The sequence below is a fragment of the Diorhabda carinulata genome, chromosome 1 (genome assembly GCF_026250575.1).
Source record: "Diorhabda carinulata isolate Delta chromosome 1, icDioCari1.1, whole genome shotgun sequence".
NCBI classification, from domain to species: Eukaryota; Metazoa; Arthropoda; class Insecta; order Coleoptera; family Chrysomelidae; genus Diorhabda; species Diorhabda carinulata.
Window position 1 is genome coordinate 5,266,157 of NC_079460.1, and position 24,069 is coordinate 5,290,225.

General features: G+C 30.2%; 1 protein-coding gene across 11 annotated transcripts; it reads right to left on the minus strand.

Annotated features, from left to right (window-relative positions):
* Nucleotides 1–394: 394 nt before the first annotated feature.
* On the minus strand, nt 395–23,027 carry LOC130903439 (phosphatidylinositol 4-phosphate 5-kinase type-1 alpha). 11 transcript variants are annotated; one of them, XM_057815537.1, is made up of 18 exons: nt 22,741–23,027; nt 19,715–19,755; nt 17,906–18,047; nt 16,050–16,261; nt 15,792–15,933; nt 12,382–12,557; nt 12,106–12,321; nt 11,806–12,056; nt 10,430–10,562; nt 10,282–10,369; nt 7,417–7,479; nt 5,924–6,001; nt 5,821–5,862; nt 4,277–4,477; nt 2,554–2,755; nt 2,135–2,337; nt 1,401–1,501; nt 395–808 (listed from the first exon to the last, which is right to left on the minus strand). In XM_057815537.1, the coding sequence occupies exons 1-18, from the start codon at nt 22,847–22,849 to the stop codon at nt 764–766; spliced, it is 2,445 nt and encodes an 814-aa protein (XP_057671520.1). In that variant the 5' UTR covers nt 22,850–23,027; the 3' UTR covers nt 395–763. The 11 variants fall into 11 exon arrangements, with proteins under 11 accessions (XP_057671520.1, XP_057671528.1, XP_057671543.1 ...); XM_057815545.1 differs by having other exon boundaries at nt 2,177–2,337; nt 22,741–23,016; XM_057815560.1 differs by lacking the exon at nt 22,741–23,027 and adding an exon at nt 21,268–21,323.
* Between the last annotated feature and the right edge of the window lie 1,042 nt (nt 23,028–24,069).

Here is a 24,069-nt window from a genome sequence, read left to right on the forward strand (position 1 = left end):
ACTGTATTTACCGTTCTTAATTCATTTAAACACTTTACATTACACTTTACTAATTTATTTAAATTCTTCGATTACTTTCTAGTCCGGTCTGTTCACTATGACCATTCATTATAAATTGAACTAAACTACGCTACACAAATTCCTTACATATATCCCTAACCAAAAGAATTCATAAAATTCTAGAAAATAAAGGAAAACAAACAAATAAATAAATACACCTTCCTAGAAAAATGTAAATAAACTGCCTGCTATAATAAAAAGTTATATAAAAAAACAAACATGGCAGTTTGAAAAAATCCAATGCGTAGAATTTACCCCATCATCGCTATTTTCTTGTCCAGTTGCAGCCCCTCCCTAATAGCAATTCGTATTAATGGAGAAATAAAACAAATAATAACTTGTTAATCATATATCTATATATTCATATTTATATAATTAAAAGCTGATAAAATATGATACGGTTACAAACGGAAAGCCGTAACCTCATCACAGATCATCTGCAGCAGAAACTTTTACACAAAACAAAACGTGCCACCAAATTTTTGTACATTGATTTTCAAAAGCTTTACGAAAACACCGGCGCATCGATCTGTCATTTTTTTTATTTATCCAGGAAAAATCCGAGCTATTCAGTCGAGATTTTTAATATAAAAAAAGTAGACGAACGCTCGCGTCATCTGCCGGACGATTTTATTTTTCCCCCATTTTTCCGAACGAGGCTTCAACAAATTAACGATACATCGACTTTTTTCAAAGTGCTTTGTTACTTCCTCGCTCTCGTTGGATCCGTCGTCAAAGTGGAAGAATTCTGAAAAACAAAATAATACTCTATTTTATAATATTTTAGATCGTTCACTCTCCTCCATACGCTCATTTCTTCAATCTGATTCTATCGTACTTAGATTTACCTTCTCATTCTCATTCATTTGTTTCCTATTTCCTCAATCATTCTCTTTAACGCGCCATTTTCATTCAATTTCATCAATGCAACATCAAACCCATTTTTCCAATGCTATTTATTTCGACTTTCATTGTTTCTCCCTCCATTTATTCTTTTCTCTTACTAACATCAACGCACCATTAAACTCATTTTTCTAATCTATGTGTTCTTTACTTTTTACTTTATTATCTCTTCAAACACTCTTTTTCTTCATTCACTCACATAATCAAAGAGATCAATCTCAAATTCATATTTTTTTTTAATTTGTCTCCCTTTGTCTGGTTTCGATTATTCTTCTTTCCCTCTCTCTCTTCAATGTTTTCCCACTCTAGCATGCATTCTTTATTCACCCGTCGAGTTTCTTCCACATCCCTACCACTCTCTTCAGTTCTTACAAACATTTCCTAGTACTTTCTCGATTTCTTTCATTATTCTTTACCACTTCGCAATATTTACTTACCATTTCAGTGGTAAGACAGTTGATAGCGTGTTCTACGGTCTTTTTGTGGTGTGATTTCGTAGACGAATGAGTTCCTTGCTTCAATGGAGTCGTGGGACATCCTGTTTTGATTAAATTTAATTTGATATAATGTCAATCTGATAGATTTATATAAAAAAGCTAAATTACTATTGAAAAAAAAGTTATTCAAGCGCTACAATGTTTTCAAATTTATTGCGAAACGAAGGCGACTAGTTTTTGGGTGCACTATCATCAATAGAGTGAATAATTACATGAATAGGGGAATATCCTAGTGACTGCGCCAATTATTTTTTTTTGTTTTTTGAAATAAAAATATAATTGGCAAGGTGAGTACGGTTTTTATCGAAATCTATTGAAAAATTAGCCTCACTTTTAGTTTCAATTCGATTTTATCGGATTCCAACTATACATTTGAGATATGGATGAATTTAATCGGAAAATCGAAATGAACGATTCAAAAAAATATACGCGAAAACATTTTTCGTGTTTTTTTTAATATAAAACAAATTTCACCGACTATGCCGAAGATTTTTGATATTAAAATGGTCCGCATACAATTATTTAAAAAAAAAATCGCCAAAACGGGGGGATATTCAGAAGTATAATATTTCGAAAAATGAAAATTCTCCGAGTTTTATTGACAAAAATAATAGAAAAATAAAAATAAATAAAACTCGAAGCCCTGATAGCAGCGATGGTATCTCATCACTCACCCATATCTCCACTACTTGATGATTCGGTAAAAGAGGGTGTACCTTCAGTCCAGGTCGGTGTGGAGCCTTCAACGGAGGTCGGAGGCGTCCATGCCAACCCCCTGGAATGACTCGAGTGTCCACCCGCACCCGAACTGCCCGATTCTACGCTAAGCGATGACGATTTATTTTCTGGCCGAGATTCTAACTTTATGTCACTAAAGCTACAATAAAAAGATACATACACAAAGTGACAACGTAAACGCAACACGTGATCTACGAAACGAAACTTCGTACTATTTACACCGACGGGCATTGTTTTAACCTGTGTGAATAAAAATTTTATGCATAGATCACGCGTATTCGATTCGAGAGCGTACAATGAATCAGATTTATAAGCGAAGCAAATGATTCAAATGAAAAATTGCTGGAAGTCTCACCTTACAGGATCGTCCTTGTAATTTCTAACGGCGATATGATGTAAGGATGCGTACGATTGGGTCGAATGAGAAGAATGCGAACCCGAATGTACTTGGGAAGGTAGTGACGAGGCCGCTCCCATGGCCAGTCTGACGTGAGACGGGTCGTCATCAAGGCCTTCGTAAGTCGGCGGCGGCGTACTGCAGCAGCTCGGCGCTATACCTTTAAAAAATTGGAAAAAGTTGATTTGTAGAACGGAAGATATCGCAGTTAGTCATTTCGCGTGTTAAATGACAGTTGCATAAAATTCAATCATACAGAGTATCCGTTTTTATAACACCGCGTAACTCGAAGTATTTCAAGTAGAAAGATATAATTTTTGATTAAATTAACTATCATCATACACGAAATAAATACTGTAAAAATTTTTGTAAAAAACAAATCAACACTACCAAATTCTAAAACGGAAAAAATCGAAGGCTTAGAGTGTCTAGTGTTACTAGATCGGGTTTCTAAGCCAACGAACACGGCACAACTCAACACAACAAGCATAATGTCAAAATCGAAAAAAATAAAAACGTACGAAAAACAAATTTACGAAATCGAACAGTGCCATCTTCCTTGTGCCGTGCTTGAACCTATAGCAAATAAAAAAAAATGAAAATAAACAACGACATGCAAACGCACAAAAAATAATATTCTAAACCGTTCTACCAGGATTCCTTTTTTTTCAGTGTATACTATTTGATATTTCATACATATCTTCCCGGTTTATAATCATAATTAAAAATGTTAATTTGGCGTTTTCGAAATCGTACAATCCATTTATCGATGTCTCAGATGTAGGGAATTAGTACTACCAGTTTTACCGGATTGGTGGACTTCCGGTTGAGTATTTCAACTCGATTTATAAATTAAACGAAATGGCAGTAATCGGCCAATTAATATAACCTAACCTAACCAGAAAATACATAAACAAAAAATAGTTTTCAATTAGAAATAGTCCCCTCTCGGTAAAACCGGAAATACTATATAGCTGACGTATTTTCGAAAAATTGACACCTTTACCACCACTTAAAAAAAAGGAAAATCATAATATTTATTTTTATCAGCTTTAATTTCTATTTTTGTTCGTTGTGTTTTGGTGGAATAGTAGCGATTTCTACGCTTTCCAAAATTCTAAAAAAATGACATGTATGTTTTCAAGATAGTTAGATTTAAAAAAATACAAATTTTTTAATGAAAATAAACACTTAGTAGATTTACAATGCTATATTTTTTTTTTTATTTTCAAGAAATTTATTTTACTCAATCTATTCCACCAAAAAACTGAACACAACCATGTCCAACTGTTCCGCATCTTGAAGAAGATGCTAGATTGCCACCAAAAGTTAACAACGAAAGATGACAAGAAAAACGAAAAAAAAATTTACCGTAGAGATAAAAGAAGGAAGCAGAAAAATCGAGTTTTAAAAAAATTCGATATCAATATATAAGGAAACAAAATACAAGTAACTTTTCATTTGTCAATGGTATAGTACCGGGTCGAAATGAAATATCGTGAATAGATAAAAATTAATGGGAACTAGTGCATTTAATTGATCAAAGTATAGGTTAAAAACGGCACAAATCACTAATCTACTTCATACTTTAACAACTAAATACACTAACTATACTCAATCTTGAGATCACGTAATTCTGGCGCATGCCAATCAGAAGCGTCCTCTACCGGCAACATCGCACCTTTATTCTGTCGTTCGCGCTTCACTTTTGGAGTACCACGAGGTGGTACTGGCGGCGGTACTTTGCCTTTACATTCGCCGTTCGATCGCCCAACCAAAACGGCGGGATAGGCCGATGGAGGTGGGGAAGAAACGGGCGAAAGCGGGGTACAGGAAGCCGGTAATTGCGCAGCTTTCGTCGATTCTACTTCGGATTGGACGACTGCGCAGATTGTCCAAGTAATAAAACAATTAGGCGAAGGTAAATTCTTAGGTGTACAGAAGTTGATATAAGAGGAATCGTAACCGAATGGGCATACAAACTCTTTTTTAATTCCTTTTTTTTAGTTATATTAACTTCTGTAACTATATTTATATTTCGATCACAAAATCAACATAAAAGGGAGAAAATTTCCCGTGAAAACACTTCGCTCCTGATGACGAAAAAATTTTAAAGAAACTTTGGTCGGTTCTGTTCATTTTGTGGAAATAGTCCCTCAACGTAAGACTGGTTTTCATAGTTACATTTTGGAGGAAAAGTGAAGGTATCCTTTCACCAAAACTTGAAATGAAAGTTAATAGATACAATTTAGTTTTTAAAAATTTTTTCCATTTTTAATTATGTGATTAGATCAAATGATAGTTCATTTTAGTCATAATTCAACTGTCTACAAATTATTGGTAGGAACAAATAATTTCAATTACTAATAGAATAAACCGAAAAAAATTAGAAGACTTGATCAGATACTATCTGACTTTTGGTGGAAAAATATTGCTCTTTCAAACAAAATATATAGACTTACTGTTCCACCAAAACTCAATTATAAATGCCTATAAATTATTTGTTCCTATCATTCATAGTTTTTGTATATTTTATCTTGATTCAATAAATAGTGGAGAAAATTTTAAAAAATTGATCAAATAAAATTTCTTTAATTATTTCTGTCTTTTGGTGGAAAAGTGCCCGTATATATTTTGTTTAAAAAACCACTTTTTTCCACCGAAAGTCAGAGAAAATTATAGAAATTTTATTTGATCAATTTTTCAAAATTTTCTCCACTATTTATTGAATCAAGATAAAATATACAAAAACTATGAATGATAGGAACAAATATTTTGTAGACAGTTAAATTACGACTACTTAGAAAGTGGAAAATTCTTAGAAATCAAATTATATCTCCATTAATTTTCATTTCAACTTTTGGTGGAAGGATAGCGGAATTTCCAAAAATATATAAACGGCTACTTTTCCACCAAAACAGATAAATATTAACAAAGATATTTCGCGAACATTTAATTTTTCACTTATAGAATTATCTCATTTTAACAACCGAAATCGAATGATTTTTTTGAATCTTTATTTTGGAGCCAAATGTAGGACAATCATTAGGTATTATCATAACCATGTTTATAATAAATATACAGGGTGAACGAGACAACATTTTGTAACCAACTTTCGATTACCCTGTATATATATATATATATATATATATATATATATATATATATATATATATATTACAAGTATAAACATAAACAGCACGGTTAACCACAAACCCCACTTACCGGTTTTGTTTCCAACAGTATTACTCACTTTCACCTGAATAGCTGCATATAACAATAAATAGAAAATTTGAGGGACGGAATAAATACAACACCCTGTACTTACTTTCTCTTTCATTAGTTTCCTCGTGCCTGCCCAACGGTCTCGACAACGACTTCCTTTTAGACGGAGAATGTTTCAAAGCTGAAACAATTTTAAAATTAAATTTTTCGTCCAATAGAAATGAATCATTGTTTTTTCCTTAAAATTCGATATCCTCCAAAATTCAATTATACAGTGTGAATTATAAATAAAAACATATCAATTAAAATGAGTTTAGATTATTATACGTTTACAATGTTATCGGATCTTCCCGGTATTATAAAATCATGTCTCTGTATACTTTTTTTGTCCTTATGATATGATCCCGAAGGAATTTTGAAAAAACGACGCAAGAATTTCCCAGTGGTCATCTAGAAAGCAACGACTGCTTCAAATATGAATCTAGGAAGAAAGAAGTTCATAAAAGTGAATATGGACGACAAGAACTTTCAAAAAGTCTAGGAAGCATTGATATCTTCAAATGTGAATCTAGGAAGCAATAAGTTCGTAAAAGTTAATATGGTCGGCAAAAACTTTCAAAAAGTGAGTCTAGGGCAACGACTGTTCCAAATGTGAATCTAGCAAATAGTTCGTAAAAGTGGAATATTTTTCAATAGTAGATATAGGAAGCATTGATTTTTGGATCAAAGAAGCATAAACTACTCTAAAACTGAAAGTAGAAATAAAATATTTCTCAGTAGTGGATCTAAGAAACGAGTGCTTCAAATGTGAATCTAGGAAGCAAAAATTTTGCAAAAATGAAAATAGAAAAAAGAATTTTCCAGTAGTGAATCTAGCAAGCAACGTTGTTTCAAAACTGAATATGGGAAGCAAGAATTTTTTATAAAAGTAAAATTTTTCAATCATGAGTCTAGGAAGCAAGGATTTTCCAAAACTAATGGGGAAAAAATTATGTTATAGGAGTTCCTCACAATAAAAAGTATACAGGGTATTTCGTTTTTAAATAGAAGAAGCTCGTAATGTTTCTGGAAGATCTGACAACTAAATTAGATGGTCGCTAAAATAATTCTACAAAAGCCATTTCCAAAGTGAGTCGATGTTAAATAATTCAATGAGATTTTCAGAGTTAGAGCAATATTTACATCAAAAAAGCTCCATCATGCAAAACATGCTCGCTTCAAAAATAGCGTTTCGATAATTTTTTTTTGCAGATCTGTTAAAAAACCACTATTTCGAATGGGAAAAAGTCATCAAAAACCGTATACGAAGTGCGACAATTAAATTCTCAATCCTTGAAGAAGACTTTTACATTAAGAATGAAGGAACAATATCGGGATCATCTAAATCAGAATTTTTCACCGGGTAGATTAAGTTATCAGAATTTAATCGCTGCACCTCGTATATTTTATACGAATATGAGAAATTGATCATTCCACTTTTGCTATATGAAAAAATCGGCAAATTCACAGGCGCATGCTCATTCAAAAATTTGTCATGACGTAAAAGCTTGAACAAAACGAGATAAATCTGCACTAAATTACTAAAGGTTGAATTACCTATGTAGCTGGTTACCAGATTACGAAACTTGCGATGATTGCCTTTTATTTCGGGTAAGTCCACTACGAGAAGCATTGAAAAATACGATCCGTTACTATTTTAACTTAAATATTTTTTGTTTATTCACGATACCCGGTACATAGTGTCGCCTGTAATGTCTCTCGTTGTGAAAAAATGAAAGTAATGCCAAACGATCAACTGTTATTCGATTCGAGACTTAGGGAATCAGTAGAATCGTCTTTTGGAAAAATTATTGATAGAAACCTAAAAAATGGTAATCTTTGGGCGGAATGAGTCATAATAGTGTGAAATGACAGAAATTTATGAATTGGTGATCGTTAGACGAAATGGTGATAAAAATTCATGAAATGGTAATCTTTAATACCATCAAGAGAGAACATGTCAATCTATAAATGACAGAAATTCATTAAATGGATATCTTCAGTCGGAATAATGTAAAAAATTTGAAAAATCGTAATCTCGAGATGAAATTAAGTGAAACAATTTATGATTAATTAACAAACTGAGTGATACAAATCATGAAATTAATCCATGGGTGGAATAAATGACAATAATGGTAATCTTCAGATAAAATAAATTATAGGAATGTATAAAATGGTAATCAGCACTAGAAATAAAGCCCATAAATTAAAAAATGATAATGTAAAAGAACCATTTTTGGACGAATAGAGTGATAAAAGTTTATTAAAAAAATGGTAATCTTTAGTGGAAACCACGAGAAATGATGAAAACGTGAAATAAATCACAATAATTTACTAAACAGACAATATAAATTATAGATATATATGAAATGGTAGAAATAAATCTTATAAATTGAAAAATGGTAACGTATAAGTGAAATAATTAATGGCATGTTAAATTTTTGTTGGAGTTAATGACAAAAATTTGTAAATTCGTAATAAACCAGTGAAATTTAAGAAACGGTGTTTTTTAGACGAATTGAGTGATGAAAAGATGGTAATCTTTAGTGAAAATCATGATAAAAACACTATACATAGATTAAATAAATAACAATGATTTAGAAAATATTAGTATTTCGACGAATTAAATAACAAAAGTTTTGTAAACTCGTAATTAATTGAAATAAGTGGCAGATTCATAGAATGGTCATCTTTGATGAATATAATTGAGAAGAATTCGTAAAATTATAATCTACAAGTAAAATAATATTTATGGAATATAAATGTCTGGACAAAATTATGAATAAGTGAAATAATTGATATAAATTCATAAAATGGTAATCTTTACTCGCAATGAGTAATTTAAAGTCGAAAAATGGTAATCTTCTTATGAAATGGGTAACAAAAAGTGAAACAACTATTTTAATAACAAAAATTGATAAAACTTGTGTAATATATATATATATATATATATATATATATATATATATATATATATTATTTAAAGAAAAGACTAGCAAAAATGAAAATGGCGAAACTATAATAGAATCAAAGAGAAATTCATGAAATTTTAAATTGTAAGTGAAATAATTGATAAAATCCCTGGTATGGTAATCTCAAGTAAAATAAGTGACAGATATTTATAAAATGGTTATCTATGAGTGAAATAATTAATAGATATCCAAAAAGTGGTAATCTTCAATCATAATTCGTTATTAGTTAATGTTTAAATGAAATAAGTGAAATAAATCCTTAAAATGATAATCTATAAGTAAAATAGTTGATAGAGATCCCTAAAATGATAATCTTCAATAATAGGTGACAAAAATTCGTTATCAATCAATTTTTTCAGGAATTAAGTGACAAATACATAAAAATGTTGAACTATAAGTGGAATAACTGACAAAAATGATAGTATAATCAGTATAAGTGATAATGAATTCACTCAATTTTTTAATGAAATCAGTTACAAATTTGTAAAATAGCAATCTATAAGTAAAATAAGTGACAGGAATTTTTAAAATGGTAATCTATAAGCGAAATAATTAATATAAATTCATAAGATGGCAGTCTTCAATTAAAATAAATGACAACAGATCATTATTATTGAATTTATGCGTGAAATAGTGATAAATTTTTTAAAATGGAAAACTATAATTAAAATAAGTAACAGAAATCCCTAAAAGTGAAATAAATGGCTGATATCTATAGAATAGTGAGCTTCAATCATAATAAGTGACAAAAATTCGTTTAGTTAATGTTTGGATGAAATAAGTGATATAAATCCCTAAAATGGTAATCAATAAGTAAAATAAGTGGCGGAAATTACTAATATGGTAATCTCTTAGTTAAATAAGTGACAGAAATCCCTAGAATGGTAATCAATAAGTGAAATAAGTGACGGAAATTCCTAATACCGTAATCTCTTAGTTAAATAAGTGACAGAAGTTCCTAAAATGGTAATAAATAAGTCAAATAAGTGACAGAAATTTGTAGATAAATTATTTTTAATCAGAATAAGTAACAGAATTTTTTTTAGTCAATTTTTGAATGTAATAAGCGACAAATTCGTGAAGTGGCAATCTGTAATCCCCCATAACAATCGATCCTTACCTTATTTAACTATAATTTGTTTTTTTTCAGTACCGAGTAATACAAGATATTCCGTTAATATTTTTTAGTTCTATAAAAATCACACAGAACTCCACATACATTTTCCAATTTAGCTCCATAACAAACCCGAAGGTTATCTTAACAACCATAACCGATAAAAATTTTCAAAATAGTTCGAAACGAAAATACATTAAAGGGTAATTCAAAAAGCACACTCATAGATTCATAGCTCTACAGGGTGTATTGTAAATATCGTATCGACAGTAAAAACAATATTTTTAGACACCCAACCAATAGTTTGAGTGATTTATTGAAATAATTTCGACTTACGTGACGGAATTTTTTTGAATACAGTTTGCGACATGAACTTTTGGAATCGTTGGGCGTAAAAACTCGGTCTATGTACAGATACTGTATCCTAAAGAAAACAGAAGAGATTTCAAATGGATCGTACTAAAACGGGTCGTAATATACTTACACCATCGTGAATCATCGACTTCCAAGTGTGTTCCAATTTTTTCTTTAACCTATAACTTTGTAAAATATCTATGATCCCTATAAATAATAGAAGACGTTCCCCCTTTTCGTTCCTAGCTGGGATACCTCCAGGTCTAAAATTATGATAAAAAAATAGAAAGAAATATAGTGATTCATATATGATGGTCTTGAAACCACCCTGTATATTGACATATCAAAGTAAACGTTGGGAAGTTTAATTGGAAGAGGGTTTCAGTATAAAAAATCGAATTTTTTCTATTTCATCCATGGAAAAATTGGGAAAATTGTTGGGAAAAGTTATGGGTTCTAGATTAGTGAAAAAAGAAAATAATTATTTTGGTAAAATTAAATCAAAAGCCATAACTGTTTATTGTTATCCGTGCTTCATAATTTTTACGGATTTTTAAAAAATTATTTCAAAAAAAAAATTTTTTAAATAGACTTATTTGATAATAATCAAATACAATTTTTCGATGTCTCTCGTATTTTACTAGAAACTCAACTTCAGTAATCAATTTTTAGAATCCTCCACCATATAAAACATAGTACGTTTAAACCCAACAAAAACAAAAAAATTATTATTAAATATACCATATTTTGAAATTTTGAAATGCAAGAAAAACCCAAATTATATTCTCCAAAAAGAAAGTGGACATTGCTGGACCACCCAAAATACCTAGATGCTATCCTGGACCAAGGACAGACATTAAAGAACCACCTACTGATCAAGAATAAGATAAGACGACGACTTATAAAACTTATTGGAAGATGATCCAAGCTGGAACTGAAAACCATCAGAGCCATCTTTATCCACAACATGCTGAATGCTCCAAGTCCAGTAAAATATCAGTCAGTGCCAAACATTGAATACAGCTTGGTATATCAGAACCCAACAACCTAACCAAAAAAAGATAATAAAAGATACTCCAGTCTCCATGAACTATTGCAGGCATCAAAGGCCTTGGCATAGCTAGAACAGAACTAGCAGTGGCAACAAATAGAGGAATAAGAATAAAGAAAAAAGAGGATTCATTAGAGATTTAACCAACATGAGGATTGGGAAGATCACGAGAAGGAACAGCTTCAACAAGTGGATGCAAACCTTAAGAATTTGTTCAAAAAACAGACACCTAATGTAAAGGTCAGAACTGATGGAAAATGAATGAAATACATGTCACTATTTGAAGCAAAAAAAGAAAATAATTTCAATAAATTCACGGAAGTAGGAAGATGGATGGAAGGGGCGGATTTGGACCAGGTATAAACTTCGTTAAAATCCTTGAAAATTGACGTTAATTAAATCTAATCGAATTTTTGCTACCAAAACTGATTTAAATATAAGTGAATGTTACTTACGGCGTATCATCATCTTCGTCTATGGGTTCAGATTCAGCCTGGATGCTCTCCATGGCCGTGGAATGCGCGACAAGTCTTTGCCTATTTATCGACCTACTGCGATTCAAAGCACCGCCACCCGCTGCTGCGGTGGCGGTACTCATTCTGTCTTCTTTTTCTCTCTCTCTTTCTTCGAGTATCAAATTCGAACTCGTATCACCTGCCTGACCTTCGGACACCAACTTATCCAAGTGACTCTGAGATTTCCTTTCCTAAAAAAATTTCAATCAAACCCGAATCAAACGGCGCGGTTTTACCGACCATTTTTTCCTTTTGCGCCTGATCCAAATTATGTATAGCCAACAATAAACTGTAATCCATAATTTTGAAACTTTCCAATACTCTACAGTCCCTCTGGATCGTCTTGGTTAGGGCGTTATACGTATCAGCTTCCATGAAAATACCTTCCGGATGGTGTTCCATGAAATCCAGATCTTTGTAGGTGGGCGCCCGTTTCGCCCTTTCCGCTTTCGAGGCCTACGAAAAATCCGCCATTCACATAGTCGGATATAAACAACTACAGATCTGTTAACTCACCTTCCTTTTATAAGTACTACCTTTCAGATCATACTTTTGGTGCATGGTGATGTTGCTAGGTAGTAAATTATTCATAACGACCAGTCTTACGTTTTTACTATTACATTGATAACAATAAAGCCCGAAGAATTTCGGTAACAGTGTCCTAGGATTCTGATTTAGATTCATGTAATAACCTGTAATAAATAACACGAATATACAAGTTCTGTTCCATCAAAATTGTCCCAACTCAGTACTCAAAACATCTTTGATTTTCTTACATATTTCGAGGAGATTTTATCTTAAAACGGTTTAATATAAAAAATAAATGTAAACTAAGACAACTAAGTTAAATGGTCTGGGTATCGGCTTTTATAAAGTAAACTTAACTTCATAAACAATATCGGAGATTGCTGAAATGCCAATTATGACATTTTAGCTCATTTTCGACGAATTATTTAATACTTATATTAAATAAAGTTCATGATAAAGTGTGTTCCAATGTTTTTAATCCATAACTTACAAAAAAAAACAAGACTACCAGGTGACTAGGCTACAACCTTTATAGGAATGACATAAACAGACCTCACAGCGCTGTGATAAGACACCATAGAAACACATTAATCTCAATTTGCTCAGACAACAGACAGCTTGTGCTGTAGTGAGTAGCAAAACGGATTCGTTCGCAAAATTTCGGATCGGCAAATCCACCATTTGGTCCAGAACCCATTCTTGGTGTTGCTATTACGTCTCTCCACGATCTGCTTGCAAAACAGGCTCCGCGGAGATGGATAGAAAATACCTGACATGAACTTCTCCGCTGAAACAGGCGCCAAATACGATTCTTCTAATTGTAAACGTTCTTCTCTTCATGCTATAGGGATAATGCACAATTCGAAATGCTGCTGGTGCATGAAAGAGGAAGAAACCACAGACATACGAGAGTGGTTCAACTACTTGGATAAGCCTCTCAGCATGCCTAATAACAAGGTTCAAATCAAAGCGCTCGATCAGTTTTTCAAAAGACATTAAGACACGACAAGTCTATCAGAAGGTTATTTAGCCGCCCACTGTTGGATGAACTATGTACGATGAACTATGGAGTATGTATTTTCCAACATGATGCTGCTTGTCATACGGCCAAAAAGTGGAATATTGTATGTCAAAATATTCTAAAGTGGACATCTAGTAGAACAGATCAAATCCATTAGGAACCCTTCCAGAATTACGAGCTCATCTCTAAGCAATATGCAACAGTTTTCTACCATGTTAGTTGATAGTTCGCCGACCATAGAGTTAATATTAAAGATAGAGAAAGTGAAATATAAGTCGTTGACTTTTTTCTGATTGGATCGCTATGACGTCGAAGTTTCGAGAAGTGGAAACCGCAAAGGAGGAGAACAAGTTTTGATTTTATTGGGGGGAAAGGGAGATCTTTTTTCCTCTGTTTTAACTGTCACTCAATTTGTAATATTAATTCGATGACGCCTACACGAAGCAGATGTCAGTGATTTGATTTTATTCGGTTTTGTTTCAACTCATAAATTATATCTTCCCAATAATTTGAGATTTTGCATTAAAATTGTATAATTTCATAAAAAATACATTATGATTAATAGGTGGAGGATCCCTTTAATAGCTTCCGTTGAAAAAGGTTTAGTATACGTTGTACTCGAAAATTTGTTAACTGTCGTTTTTTTATTTAAGATCGGGGCAATTATACTAGAAGAAAATTTGTTTTTGAAATAAAATTTAATTCGGAAAACTCAGTTTTATTTACGATTCAAATTTAAATAGAAATAAAAGTGTTTTGAACATACCTATCGTGAAGGTATTATAAATATTTGCGTACCCAAAATTAATTATTTCCCGTGTCACTGTAATTTAGGTTTTATTTGTTTATTTTGAGTCAATTTATAGAAAATAGATTTGGTTTCTTAGTGAAATGATTGAAAAAGTTTTTCTCAATTCATTTGAAAGGAATAAATGAAAGGATGTGTTGATAAGGTTTTTTATTGATAATTTATCTTTTGACCTTGTACGAAAATATAAGTTGTTCCAAAAACAAAACAGCAGCTCGCGATAGTATATAAATTTCCGCAGTTTAATTTGAATATAAAAAAAATGGTTATATTTAGTTAATGGGAAAAATATTATGAATTTTGATGAATGATTCCAATTTTTTTCATTATACCACCTTTTAATGATAAATTGCATACATAATTAATTCTTTAATTAGTTTCCAGAGTCCAAATAACTAACCACGAATATAATACATGTTCGATACTGTTTATTTTATAGTATAACGAATAGCAAATTTTACGAATATAAAAACAAATATTGAGAAATTGAGAAAGTTATAAGAAAATTATGAAAAAACAAACAGAGAAATGAAAGTGAATTAAAGTAGAATAAGATAAACAGGAAGATGAAAATAAGGAAACAAACAAAAAAAGAAAAAGTGAGTTGAAAGAAAAAAAAACTAAAGTAAAGGATAAAAAAGTAGAAGAAAATGACATAAGGGAAGGAATGTGGAAAAACGGAAAAAAATGAAAAGAAATTGGGATAAGATAAAAACAAAAAAAACAGAAGCTGAAACAAAGACAACACACAAAATAATGAAAAGAAAAAATTAGGATCTAAAAAAGAGAACGGAGAATCTGAAAAAATAATACACACACCAAAATGGAAAAGCGAAAGGAAAACATTAATATGAAAAAGAATAAACGGAAAAATTAGAGAAAATTAGAGCAAAAAACAATAGAAAAGTCAAGTTACATCAGAAAAGAAAATCCAGGGGAGAGTATGTAAAAAGGGGAATAATAGGAATGATAAAATAATAAAAATCAAAAAAGACCAATTAGAAAAAAAGAAACAAAAGAAAAGAATCAAAAAAGGAAAATGAAAGCAAACAAGGGCAAGTAAGTAAAAAAAAATGTGAGAGTAAGAAAGAAAAAGTGCTAAAATGAACATGTATTTAAAAAAAGGAAAATACTGATAAAATGAGTAAGAGTTGGAGAAAAAAAGCGGAAAAAAAACCAGGAATCAAGAAAAATAGAAAGAGAATTGAAAGTCATCATAAGGAAGAAAAAAAAAACAAGAAGAGAACAAAGGAAAATTCAAAATAGAGAACGGAGAATAAAAAAATAAAAGATGAAGGAGAAAAGAAAAAGAATAAACGGAAAACATTATAGAAAAAAAAGAATAAAAAAATAATGTTACATTAGTAAAAAAGGAAATATGGGATAGAAAAAACCAAATAAACAGAAACAGAAAATAAGCCAGGAATAAATAAACTAAATGAAAATTATAACGAAAAAGGATAAAAACATGAAGAAATGGAGGAAAAAAAGAGGGAATACAGTAAACCTAGAAAATGGTCAATAATATACTTAAGTAAGTAAGGAAACGGAATCGAAAATATTACTCACCAGCCAACAGTTTCTGTAAAAATTCCCCCTCTTTATGTTGTACAGTCTTAATGATGAATTCGTCGTCGGCGGTGACGTAAAATATGGAACCGCTGGCACCGGGATTGGACAATTCCCTTAATCTTGTATTGCACATCGACATCTGCAAACAAGATGTCAAAGAAGACGGCTCATGAAAACAAATTTATAAATTAATGGAATTAGCCGCCTCTTTGGGTTCAATTTTTACTGATACCAATGAAAATTTGTATTACTCACCAAAAAGTCGTCCGGTTGGATACCGAACAAGTCTCTAAAATACCTGAAAGCTATTGGAGCGTAATTTTTGAATTTGAATTCCGAATAATGGTGAGCGGGCGTGTGATTGGAGCCTTCGCTAGGGAAATTCGTCGTTTCCACGGTCATGAAATCCTGCATCAACAAATCTCTTTCCGGTTTAGAGGCCAGTCCGCCGACGGCGTGTTGAATACCTGAGAAAAATTTATGTTGCAACCGATTCATTCCAAATCAAACAAAAATCAAACCAAAAAAGGATACGCGTATGAGAAAAAAATAAGGAAAATGTTATTAGAAGAATATATAAAATAGAGAAATAATTTCAGATCAAAAAAATTAGTAGAATTAAACAGAAGATGATGGTATAAAAGGGAAAATAAGAGTAGTGAAAAATAAAATAGAAGGAAAAAGATAAAATTACAGAAAAAATAATTGAATTAACATGAAAAACGATAATGACAAAAATAGAAAACTGTGATAAAAACAAGAAAGGAAAATGGGAGGAATGATGGTGAAAAAGAAAACGAGAAAGAAAAAAGTAGAAATCAAGAAGAAAAACAGAAAAACGTTGAAGACATAAGCAAAAATGGAATAAAACAGAAAGAACGTTGGAAAAGGAGGACGGAGCAAAAACAAAGGAAAAAGACATAAAAAATAAAGTATTATGAAATCTACACAGATGTAGTAAATAATGATAGAGAAGGGAACGGGAAGAAATGAAAGTGAAAAAGCGAACTCTCTTATCCAAAATGCTACAAAAAGCAACGAGAATATTTTTAACATTTGTCAATTATAATAAGACCTTTGACTCTCTGAATATATCTCCAAGTAATATGAAAAAAATCGTCTAAAACTGAGATAAAAACAAAAAAGTAAAAAAAATAGTGAAAATGAAAAAAGGTGTCTAAAAAAGAAGAAAACATAGATGGAAGTTAAAGAAAACAACAAAGGAATTTGAAAATGAAATAAAAAAGGAATGATGATGCAGAAAGAGGACAGAGCACAAATGGGGGAAATAGACGTGAAAATATAAATAGAAACAACGAAGTATTATGAAATCTAAACGGAATAGAGTACAAGGAAAAAAAGGAGAACAAAATAAAAACAAAAATAAAGAGAGGGATAGGAAGAAAAAGTGAAAGTGGAAAAACGAAATGTTTTATCACCAATGCAATAGAAAAATATAGTTATATGAATATTTCTAACATTTATTAATTATAATAAAACATTTGACTCTGTAAATATACCCCCAAAATAACATTAAAAAAGTCGTCTGAATTTCCAATAAAAAATAATGAAGTTGAAACAAGATGACAAAAATAGAAAACTGCGATGGAAACAAAAAAAAGAAAATGGGAAAATGATGTGGAAAGAAAATGAGGTGTCTAAAAAAGATACTTATATGAATATTTTTAACATTTGTCAATTATAATAAGACCTTTGACTCTGTAAGTAAGTATACCCCTAAAAAATAACATTAAAAAAAAGTCGTCTAATTTCCTATAATTTTTTTTTCTAATTGAACCATTCACCACCAACAGTCGAAACAAATACAAAAAGAAATAATGTTTATATTTAGAATGTATTATTGATAAAACAAATTATCTATAGTAGTGACGTAGTTACTTAACATTTATCAAATAGGAGGTTTCGATATGCTAATAGTTTATACGTACAGATATTGTTCAAATTATTTTTTCACTAAAATCATTTTTTTGTGTTATATGAAGATAAATAATTTACGTGGGTATCTAAAAAACCGATTATTTGACTCCTCCCGGTTAATCTCTGGAATTTTATCAATGATAACACATGTAAAATACGTTAAATTAACTTACCCAATTGGATCGAGCCCATAATTTGTGTTGATTGAATTTTTTTATACGTAATTTCTCCCCCCACTCCGACCCTCCGATGACCAATCTTCCGCTCCCTTTCATTTTTTGGTTTGTTATCGTTCGAAAGTGTTTTTTGATTAAGCTAGAAACAAAAGAAATAAAAAACATGTTGGTAGGTTGATTTTTATGGAAAATATCTCAACTGGCACTACAGACAACAAAGATGAAATATATGATCACATTTTGAGTATACAGGATGTCCCGCATATGTACCTTCAACTTAAATATACCAAATTTGGTACAGTGTAGACTGTTAAGGGCATTAAGTAACAGTAAGTAGAAGGCGATCGAAATGTTCTAGGGGTTAATTAGGGGTGACTTAGCCTTAAAATTTCACCGTTCTTATCTATCAGTTGTTTTAAAAAAAGTATTTTTATACCATAGATAGTTTTATTCTAATGCTTTCTTACCCTTCTTTTTTTTTTTCATTTTTCATTGACTTAAGGTGATCTACCCTCGATCGCCTTCTACTTACAATTACTTAATGCCCTTAACAATCTTATACTAAATATTTTTTTTCAAAATGTTGGGCTCCACTTTGACCTATAATTCCTCAGGGAAGCAGCTTGGTAGTATAGAAATAAATTACCTCCAAATGTCCGTTCTTATATGGGACACCCTGTATATTTTATGTTATCCATTTTTTTTTTCAAATAAACGTGATCAATACCAAAATTGATATTGACACTTTTCCACTTTTCATGAATCAATCATGAGGAAAATACTAGAATATTTCGAGAAATTTACTTATTCCCAAAATTGACGATATTTTGGAAATATTTAAGCAGAAATTGAAACAATTCTCAAAATTTGAAAATCAGCAAAAATCGTCATATTTTCAAGTATCAACATACACGTTTATGTTCAAAATATACAAAGATTTTCAATACCGAATAATAAAAATTATTTGAATTTGAAAAATAGGAACAATTTACATATTTTTAAATTCCAAAAAGTCCAACCATTTCCGAAACGGATAAAATTTATATTTTTTCAAAAGCAAATTTCAAACAATTTAAAAAAATTAACAAATTCTGTTATTTCCGAAATTCACTTTATTCTGCAAATAAAATTTCCATATTCATAGTATTACACAAACAATTCACATATACCGTAAAATCCCGAAAATTGCCCCTCCCTCGATTATAATACAAAGGGGAAATATCATATATAGTTGAGTTTTAAATTCTTTTTTCTTTTGAAGATGGCGCCATCATGCAAACATTACGATAAGTGAAAATTGTTTTCAATTATATGTATTTCAAATTCTTGTTTACTGAAAAAAAAATGTATTTATAACTTATTTTATACATTTAAATTATATTATTTATCTTTTATACTCATTTTTTGGCACTGAAACATGTTTTAGGGATAATTTTATTAAAAAATCCCGACTATAACCCCCTACCTACAATACATCTGTTTTGATTTGTAAAAAAGAGGAGGGGGTTACTTTCAGGATTTTACAGTACCTACTAGAATGATACGAGGTTAGTTTTTTTGCCTAATAACGCAATATCGTTAAATATATAGTGTGTATACAGTGTGTCTCGATATTATTTATATAATTGAAAATCGTAAAATTTCCAAATTTTTAGTCAGTCCCTCGTATATTAAATTGTGAAATAAATTACAGTAACGTTAGAAGTTTAATTTAGTACACGTCAACGAGGTCAATAGCAATGAAGAGAAAGTTTTGGTCGTCCCTTACTGGACGTAAGTGAAAACAGAAAAAAAAATTGTACTTACATCTTGTATACTTTTGAACGCCACTGACGTATCATCTTTATCTAAAAAAAAAACGAGAAGAAAAAGTAATTTAAACGCTATTAATCAGAGAGGTTTATCAAGAAATGATTCTGCTTTATTTATTTCAATTATAACGATGTAAGTACGAATTGTCAGATGTTCCATTTTCGAGACATCCGCACGCCTCGGCGCCGTATCGATGTTTTTTTTTGTCCAACTCTTTTAATTTATTCAACTACATACTCTGATAATCGATATTAGAACTTCTCTAAAAATACGTTATTCAATTATTAGAGGCATGAATTAATGAAATATCAAGAGGGTTTTGAGTATGATCTTATCATTTCAAAATAAAACATCGGGATAAAGTGAGGGAATAAATTAAAAGATAATTATCTACAAAAATGAGATATAATATAAACAGATAAATGAAAACACGAAAAAATATCATCGTTGAGAGTATGACTGCCTAAATTTTACAAGAGAGGATAAAACTGGTTAGCTTGACATATGACAGATTGCAATTTCGATTTATACGATACATGATAAGCAAATTTAATAGATATGCACACGCAATGACAAAAACAAAAATGAGAGAAAGAGCGAGAAAAACTGAAATTGATATAAAAAGAAAATAATATAAAGTAGCAGTTAACCATAAAGGAACAAAAAAGAAAAAGAAAGAGGTGAAAATAATATAAAATGAAGGAGAAAGAAGCAGAAAACCAAGTTTATAAAAGAAATAATGGCCGAGAAAATTGAAGAAAAGTGAAAAAAGCAAAAAGGAAGTGGAAATAAAAGAAATCACATTAATAAAAACGATAAATAAATTTTGAAAAACCGAGAGAACGAAATTTAAACAAAAAGAACAAAATTATTAAATGAAAAATAAGATAAGAATGGAGGGAGAGAGACAATAAACATAAAAATAGAAGTAGATGAAAAACGATAAAGTGTAGGGGAAAAACAAAAAATAAATAAGAAACAAAAGGAAATAAACGAAATAGTGGAAGTGAAAGAAGAATTAATTTGTGAAAGCAAAAAAAACATTAGTTAAAATATTATTTGGTCGATTAGTTTACAATTTTCAATATAATTTCTATTTTTCTATTAATAAATTTCCATTTTAAACAGATAATAGTATAAAATTCGTAACCTCCAAATAGTAACAAAATATATTGTTTTGACAGTTGACAGGTGCGTCAAACTTATAAAAACAAAATTTTCTATAAAGCTGAGTATTCAAACTATAATAATTTTTATATGCTTCTAAATGTTTTTGATTTTAGGTCTGTTTTGATTTAAAATTAGTTTCTTTTATAATTTTTGAAAGACGTTTAAAAATTTGACATTTAGACTTCATATTTATATGTTGATAAGGACTAAAAGAAGTCAAAACGTCAATTTTTTATCTCTTTCAAAAATTATTTTTATATAGACATCTTTTTATCCTTTAACAATATTTGCTAATTTGTTTTCAAATTCAATTTATTGTGAAATGAAAATAACCAAAATATCACACTTACTATTGAATTTGATCATTATTTACTTACATGTCATTGTAAACTGTCAAAAATTTAACACATTAGACAACAATACATCTATGACTAGATGTCCCAAAAAATATATCATCAGTCAAAAATGTTTGCGTCACTATCAGATAAAGAGATTTATTGCTTGATAAGTCGATAAATATTTGTTTAGTACATATACAGCGCTGCTAATACAACTCAGCTTTATCAAATATTATTTTCAAAATGATGTAATAATTTAATGGAAATTTGTTATATTCTTCGAAATTGTTTGGGATTTTTATTAATTCCCAAAAAATTCTACTACGAAATTTAGTTTTTGTAAATTTTCATTTAGACTCCTGTAAATAAGAAATTGAAATTTTTAGATTGAACTACATCTAGACAAAATGTCTTCAAAATATACAAAATTTTAACATTAAAATCAATTATAAAACAGGATATGGGAAAGAAATTAAAATAATGTCTTATTGAGGAAAACACATTTCAAAGTTATTAAATTAGTTCAAAATGAATTTAAAAGAAACTGAATTTTATTTCTTAACACTTTTGTTATGATTGCCAAGAAACGGGATCATATCATATCATATTTTGATACAATAGAAACAATATAAAATTTTAAAAAGAAAATTCTTCGTTTGATCTCAAAGTAAACAAATAAGAGCTCTATCAAGTTACTATAACTATTACAGTTATAATTTTAGAAACCTACATGTTTATACAATATATATAATAAAATACCCCTCAAATTGAATAGTTCCAGATTTTTCATTTCATACCATAAACATGTTCCTTTGGTTTTCCTATGGCTACTGCAAGTTCTCATATTATTGATACTTGTGCTCCTCATTTCTTTGAGAATCTCAAAATACACTTGAAGTTTCTATTAAGGCACATTTAACTGCCTTTTTCCTTAAGTCCTTTAAAGAACTTCTTCAACTTTTCACTTTCATAATATTCTTTTATCATTTATCTGTTTTATTATCAAATATTATTCAATATAACATATGTTGTATTTCTTCTATTAATCTTATTCATCTCTAAATCACTTTCTGTTTCCTTTGAACTTTCAACACTTTTATCCTCATATTCTAGATACACTTTTAAATAGAAATATTAAATCATCAAATAGGTCATCAGTTTTCTTATTATTTAAATAAAAATATCATATTCAAACACAATTAGCCATATTTATACCAATAAAAGCTCTTTTATTACAAACAAACATTACAATTTTACATGATTCAAGCAAAATAAATGGAGCTACTTATAAGATTACATATATTATATCAAAAGAATATTGAACAATACTTGCGTATTGTTTGGCAATGAAACAAATAAAACTCTGATTAACTTTAAAAGTGTGTCAAGAATGTAGACAAACCTTGTAAAAATAATGATTAAAATTTTCGACATGAGAATTAATAATTTTCTGTTACTTTGTTTAAAGCAAATATATTTACAAATTAGTTAATACATGAAATTAATACATACCATCATTATCTTCGGTTTCTGATGATTCACGATATCCCGGAATTTCCTTGGAACTGTTCATATTCGACAATTGATTTGCATCAATTTCGATCGTGTCTCCAGAAGCCATTTCGCTATTACTGGGACTATGTCCGATTTAGAAATCGAAAAATTGTTTCATTGAAAATACTTTACTGATGTATCATTTAAGAATAACTATTGTACGGGGAGTACATGGAAAACTGTAAATTCCATTTACAATCCACACCTTTCCTCTGACTGACCTTTGACATGTCAATATTGACTTTAAGTCGAACTGTCACCATTCGCCTGACGTATTTTCGTCTTCTTTTTTAATTACCATCGGTACGTTTACCAATATAGTGCTTACAGCTATATAGTAGCAATCCAAATAATCAACCTTCCATTAAAAAATTTTAGACTATTCAAATATCGGACAATTTGTATTGTTTGGGTACTTCAAGGAAATAAGCCATATTATATACCATTTCAATTGAATGAAAAAATACCATAAAGCGTCCTCTATTGTTCTACATACACAGCCGTTTAAAAAAAGTAAAGGTTTCTATCCACAAAGTAATTTTAATTGACAAAAACAGGAATTTATCGTTTAAAATTTGTAAATTTAGTTTTAATTGGCACTGTCAGATAATTTATCGTGAACGAAATGCTGAAAATAGAAAAATGAGAATGTCGTGCCCTCTATGTTTTGACGCTCTCAACTTCATACAAAGCAGATTTCTATTCACGACATTTAGTTGAATGTGAGGAATAGTGTACTGTGGTGACCTCTATATTTTAATAATCGCAACCTTATTTTAATGATAAATTTCTTTCTATTAGGTATAGATCTTATGAGAACATACAATTAAAATAGCTTAGATGTCGACACAATTTCTTTAAGATTATTCTAAAACTCATTTAGTCAACCAATGAAATTTTATAATAAAAATAAATTGAAATCCAAGCTTCCGTGAACCAATTATAAATATTTCCTCATAACAGAGGATTGCGCTGTTGCGATTCAGAAGATTAGCAATATCGCGTTACCTGCATAGAAAATAATTCATTTACGATTAGATCAGTGCTTATTAAACAGCTCGTTTAATATATTGTTTTCAGATCATTTGAGTCTATTGAATTAGTCTTTCATAAATAGAACACATTCTTGAACAAAGAGAATATTTGCTCTCATACAACTAACACCTTTTGAAAAGGAAGATCCTTCGTGAAAGCTGTGGGACATCATTTATCTGCCATGTTTACAATCGTTGTAATCAATTAGGGAGCAAAAGAAAATTGATGGCGTCTGTGTAACAAAACGAGCTG